The sequence below is a fragment of the Nicotiana attenuata genome, unplaced genomic scaffold (assembly GCF_001879085.1).
Source record: "Nicotiana attenuata strain UT unplaced genomic scaffold, NIATTr2, whole genome shotgun sequence".
Taxonomy (NCBI): Eukaryota; Viridiplantae; Streptophyta; class Magnoliopsida; order Solanales; family Solanaceae; genus Nicotiana; species Nicotiana attenuata.
The window spans coordinates 21,942-26,858 of record NW_017677817.1 but is presented as its reverse complement, the minus strand read 5'-3'; the positions used below and the strand labels follow the sequence as shown (position 1 = coordinate 26,858).

Here is a 4,917-nt window from a genome sequence, read left to right as displayed (position 1 = left end):
TTCCTACAGATGTAGAGCGGGTGCGGAGGTTTGTCGCAGGGTTGCAGCCAGGGATTCGGTTTAGTATGGCTCGAGAGGTGGAGATGGGCACAGGGTATCAACTAGTGGTCGAGATTGCTCGCCGGATTGAGGGGTATCGCCAGAGGGGTAGAGAGCAGATACAGCAGGATAAGAGAGCTAGGTTCTCCGGTGAGTTCAGGGGTGCCCCAGCGAGGGGCAGAGGCCAGTTTGGGAGGGGCCAGTCTAGTAGGCCACCAGTTTCAGCACCACCACCTGCTCGGGGGCCTCCAGCACGCCCCTATTTCAGTGCTATGCCAGAGACTTCCTACCGCCCGCCAGCTACTCAGGGTTCCTCCGGTGGGTATTCAGGTCAGCAGACTCAGACTCCAGGGCAGCAGGCCATGGTGCGTAGAGCGTGCTACGAGTGTGGAGATCCGGGTCACCTGAGAGGACTTGCCCCAGACTTCGGGGTAAGGCAGTACAGCAGGACCAGCAGCTCCAAACTCCGGCACCAGCGACCCAGCCACCTAGAGGTGGAGGGCAGACGGGTAGGGGCCGGCCTAGAAGTGGAGGCCAGAAAGGGAGAGGTCAGCCAGTTACTCCCCAGCCAGGTGGGGGCCAGGCAGCCGGCGCTTCAGCCAGATTCTACGCTCTTCCAGCCAGGCCAGATGCATTAGCCTCAGACGTCGTCATCACAGGTATTATTTCCGTTGGTGGCAGGGATGCTTCGGTATTATTTGACCCAGGGTCTACTTATTCATATGTATCGTCTCTGTTTGCTCGCTTTCTGGTTGCTCCTCCTGAGCCTTTGGGTGTTCCTGTTCGTGTGTCCACTCCTATGGGCGAATCTGTGATTGTGGATCGGATTTACCGGTCCTGTGTGGTCACTTTCTGTGGTTTCGAGACTAGAGCAGATCTTCTGTTGCTAGACATAATCGATTTTGAGGTCATCTTGGGCATGGATTGGCTGTCACCGTATCACGCCGTCCTTGATTGCCATGCCAAGACAGTCTCACTAGCCATGCCAGGGTTGCCGAGATTGGAGTGGAAGGGATCCACAGTTGATATGCCTAGCAGGGTTATCGCCTTCCTGAAGGCTCAGCACATGGTTGCAAAGGGGTGTTTGGCTTACTTGGCTTATGTTCGAGACACCACCGCAGAGTCTCCGACGATTGATTCAGTGCCAGTAGTCCGAGAGTTCGCCGATGTATTTCCTTCTGATCTTCCTTGTATGCCTCCGGATCGTGATATAGATTTCTGCATTGATTTGGCCCCGGGCACTCAGCCTATATCTATTCCACCGTACCGTATGGCTCCTAAAGAGTTGAAGGAGTTGAAGGAGCAGCTAGAGGAGTTATTAGCAAAGGGGTTTATCAGGCCCAGTGTGTCACCTTGGGGTGCACCAGTGCTATTTGTGAAGAAGAAGGATGGGACTATGCGGATGTGCATTGATTACCGCCAGTTGAACAAAGTCACCATCAAGAACAAGTACCCGTTGCCTCGTATTGATGATTTGTTTGACCAGCTACAGGGTGCTAGGGTGTTCTCTAAGATTGACCTGAGGTCAGGGTATCATCAACTGAAGATTCGGGACTCGGATGTTCCAAAGACTGCATTCCGGACTAGATATGGCCATTATGAGTTCCTAGTGATGTCCTTTGGCTTGACCAATGCACCAGCAGCATTTATGGATCTAATGAACAGGGTGTTCAGGCCTTACATTGATTCCTTTGTTATCGTCTTCATTGACGACATCTTGATATACTCACGTAGCCTGGGGGAGCACGAGCAGCATTTGAGAGTAGTGCTTCAGACCTTGCGAGAGCAGAAGCTGTATGCTATGTTCTCCAAGTGTGAGTTTTGGCTTGAGTCAGTGGCATTCTTGGGGCATATTGTGTCCGGAGAGGGTATTAAGGTAGATCCCAAGAAGATTGAGGCAGTTCAGAGTTGGCCATGACCCACTTCAGTGACCGAGGTCAGGAGTTTCCTGGGATTAGCGGGTTATTACCGGCGATTTGTGCAGGGTTTTTCATCCATTGCCTCACCCTTGACTAGACTGACCCAGAAGGGTGCCCCATTTATTTGGTCCGATGATTGCGAGGAGAGCTTTCAGAAGCTCAAGGCAGCTTTGACTACGGCACCAGTTCTTGTATTGCCTTCCGGTACGGGGATGTATACTATGTATTGCGACGCCTCACGCGTTGGTTTGGGATGTGTGTTGATGCAGGAGGGGAGAGTTATTGCTTATTCCTCGCGTCAGCTGAAGATTCATGAGAAAAATTACCCTGTGCACGATCTGGAGTTAGCAGTGATTGTTCATGCTCTTAAGATATGGAGGCACTATTTGTATGGGGTGCCTTGTGAGGTTTACACCGATCACCGCAGCTTACAGCATTTGTTCAAGCAGAGGGATCTCAATTTGAGACAGCGCAGGTGGCTTGAGTTACTGAAGGACTATGACATTACCATTCTTTATCATCCGGGCAAGGCGAATGTGGTCGCGGATGCCTTGAGCAGAAAGGCGGAGAGCATGGGTAGCTTGGCATTCATTCCAGCGGAGGAGAGGCCCCTAGCTCTGGACATCCAGTCCTTAGCTAACAGGCTTGTGAGGTTGGACATTTCAGAGTCCAACCGAGTTCTAGCATGTGTGGTTGCTCAGTCCTCGTTATTGGGGGAGATTAAGGCCCGATAGTATGATGATCCCCATTTGGCGGTTCTTAGAGATACGGTACTTTAGGGAGGTGCCAAGGAGGTTTCTATGGGCGAGGATGGTGTTCTGCGACTCCAGGGTCGTCTATGTGTTCCTAATGTTGATGGTCTGAGGGAGAGGATCCTAGAGGAGGCACACAGTTCGCGGTATTCTATTCACCCGGGAGTCACGAAGATGTATCGTGATTTGAGGCAGCATTACTGGTGGCGGGGGATGAAGAAGGACATAGTGAAGTATGTGACTAAGTGTTTGAATTGCCAGCAGGTCAAGTATGAGCATCAGAGGCCAGGTGGCCTACTTCAGCAGATGCCCATCCCAGAGTGGAAGTGGGAACGCATCACCATGGACTTCGTAGTTGGGCTACCGCGGACTTTGCGGAAGGTTGATTCGGTGTGGGTCATTGTGGATAGATTGACCAAGTCGGCCCATTTCAATCCAGTGGCGACTACTTATACAGCGGAGAGGTATGCTCAGATCGGGAGATAGTACGGTTGCATGGTGTACCGGTGTCCATCATATCAGACAGAGGCCCTCAGTTTACTTCCCATTTCTTGAGAGCCGTACAGAGTGAGTTGGGGACTCGTGTAGAGCTACCGACGGACAGTCGGAGCGGACGGTGCAGATTTTGGAGGATATGCTTAGAGCATGCGCGATTGATTTTGGAGGGCAGTGGGATCAGTTCTTGCCCTTAGCGGAGTTTACATACAATAACAGCTACCAGTCCAGCATAGAGATGGCCCAGTACGAGGCTTTATATGGTAGGCATTGTCGTTCTCCTATCGGGTGGTTCGAGCCTGGTGAGGCTAAGATACTTGGCATGGATTTAGTACAGGATGCCTTGGATAAGGTAAAGTTGATTCAGGAGAGGCTTCGCACAGCTCAGTCCAGACAAAAGAGCTACGCGGATCAGAAGGTACGGGATGTATCATTTATGGTGGGCGAGAAGGTTCTCTTGAAAGTCTCGCCCATGAAGGGNCAAAGGAGAACCATTGTTCACACTTGCCATCCTCGTAAAGAAGCAAAGAAAGAGAAAGAAGCCATGCCGACCATCCAAGGAAGTCAAAGAGAAAAGTTAGACTTTGTGGAAACATCCTATCAGAGTTGTGGAAACATCCAAGAAGGGCTCACATCCGAAGAGAATGCTCAACTTCGCCTAGCAAAGTTAGAGGCCTTGGATGAGAAAAGATTAGAAGCACAACAAAAATTGGAGTGCTATCAAGCTCGACTAGCTAGAGCCTTCAACAAGAAAGTGCGGCCACGATCATTCCAAGTGGGAGACTTAGTCCTAGCTGTTCGACAACCTATAATCCTCAACAAACGCATAGGCGACAAGTTTACCTCAAAATGGGATGGGCCATATGTTGTGAAGGAAGCCTATTCAAGTGGCGCATACAAAATTGTCGATAAGGATGGTCTCAGAGTTGGTCCGATCAACGGAAAATTTCTGAAGCAGTACTTTCCATGAAAGTCACCTACGCTCCTCGACGTACGAGCCTAAACTGCAAGTCATGATGCTCCTCGACGTACGAGCCTAAACTGCAAGTCATGACGCTTCTTGATGCATGAGCTTAAACTGCACGTTGCTACACTCCTGGCCCGCATGAGTCTAAATTGTGTACGGCCAAAAAAAAAATCTCATCCCTCTGAACTACGTTATGACTTGATCCTCTTCACCGAGGTACGTAGGCAACTTAGAGTTTCATTCTAAGTTCAGTCACATGAGTTTAAAAAAAAAGGTTTGGCATCATGGGATCATCATATTAATTCTTTCAAATTTAAAGGCATATGTAATTGAGGAAAAGAAGACAATTTGGTGCCAAGGCATAAAAGATATTTCATTACTTCAATGTTGAAAGAGTTATGTACATCAATAAAAGCAGAATGAGACATCATCTTATACAAGGAATCTAAAGTTATGTAAATGATTGAAAGATAATCATGGTTGCCAACTCATTCGTGACTTCTCCATATGATGGATCAGCCTTGATGGCGCGCCCATGACATTAGCAGCTTTCATAATCCATTAACTACGTGTCTTGTTGTTGAGTCGTGGGCGCAATGGTCTACTTCTTCTTTTTTTGAAGTTCCCACACATGAGCATGTACCTCACTCTCAAAAGTTCCATCATTAGTGAGCACCTTGGGCAAGCTTCACGGATATTAAAACTTCAAGTATACACAACTTTTGGGAAATGAGTACTTCCACAT

At 49.2% G+C, this 4,917-nt stretch overlaps 1 protein-coding gene across 1 annotated transcript; it reads left to right on the top strand.

Annotated features, from left to right (window-relative positions):
- The first annotated feature begins 3,677 nt into the window (after positions 1 to 3,677).
- Positions 3,678 to 4,175, top strand: LOC109221496. The gene has a single exon (XM_019385973.1). The coding sequence runs from the start codon at positions 3,678 to 3,680 to the stop codon at positions 4,173 to 4,175; it is 498 nt and encodes a 165-aa protein (XP_019241518.1).
- The last annotated feature ends 742 nt before the right edge of the window (positions 4,176 to 4,917 follow it).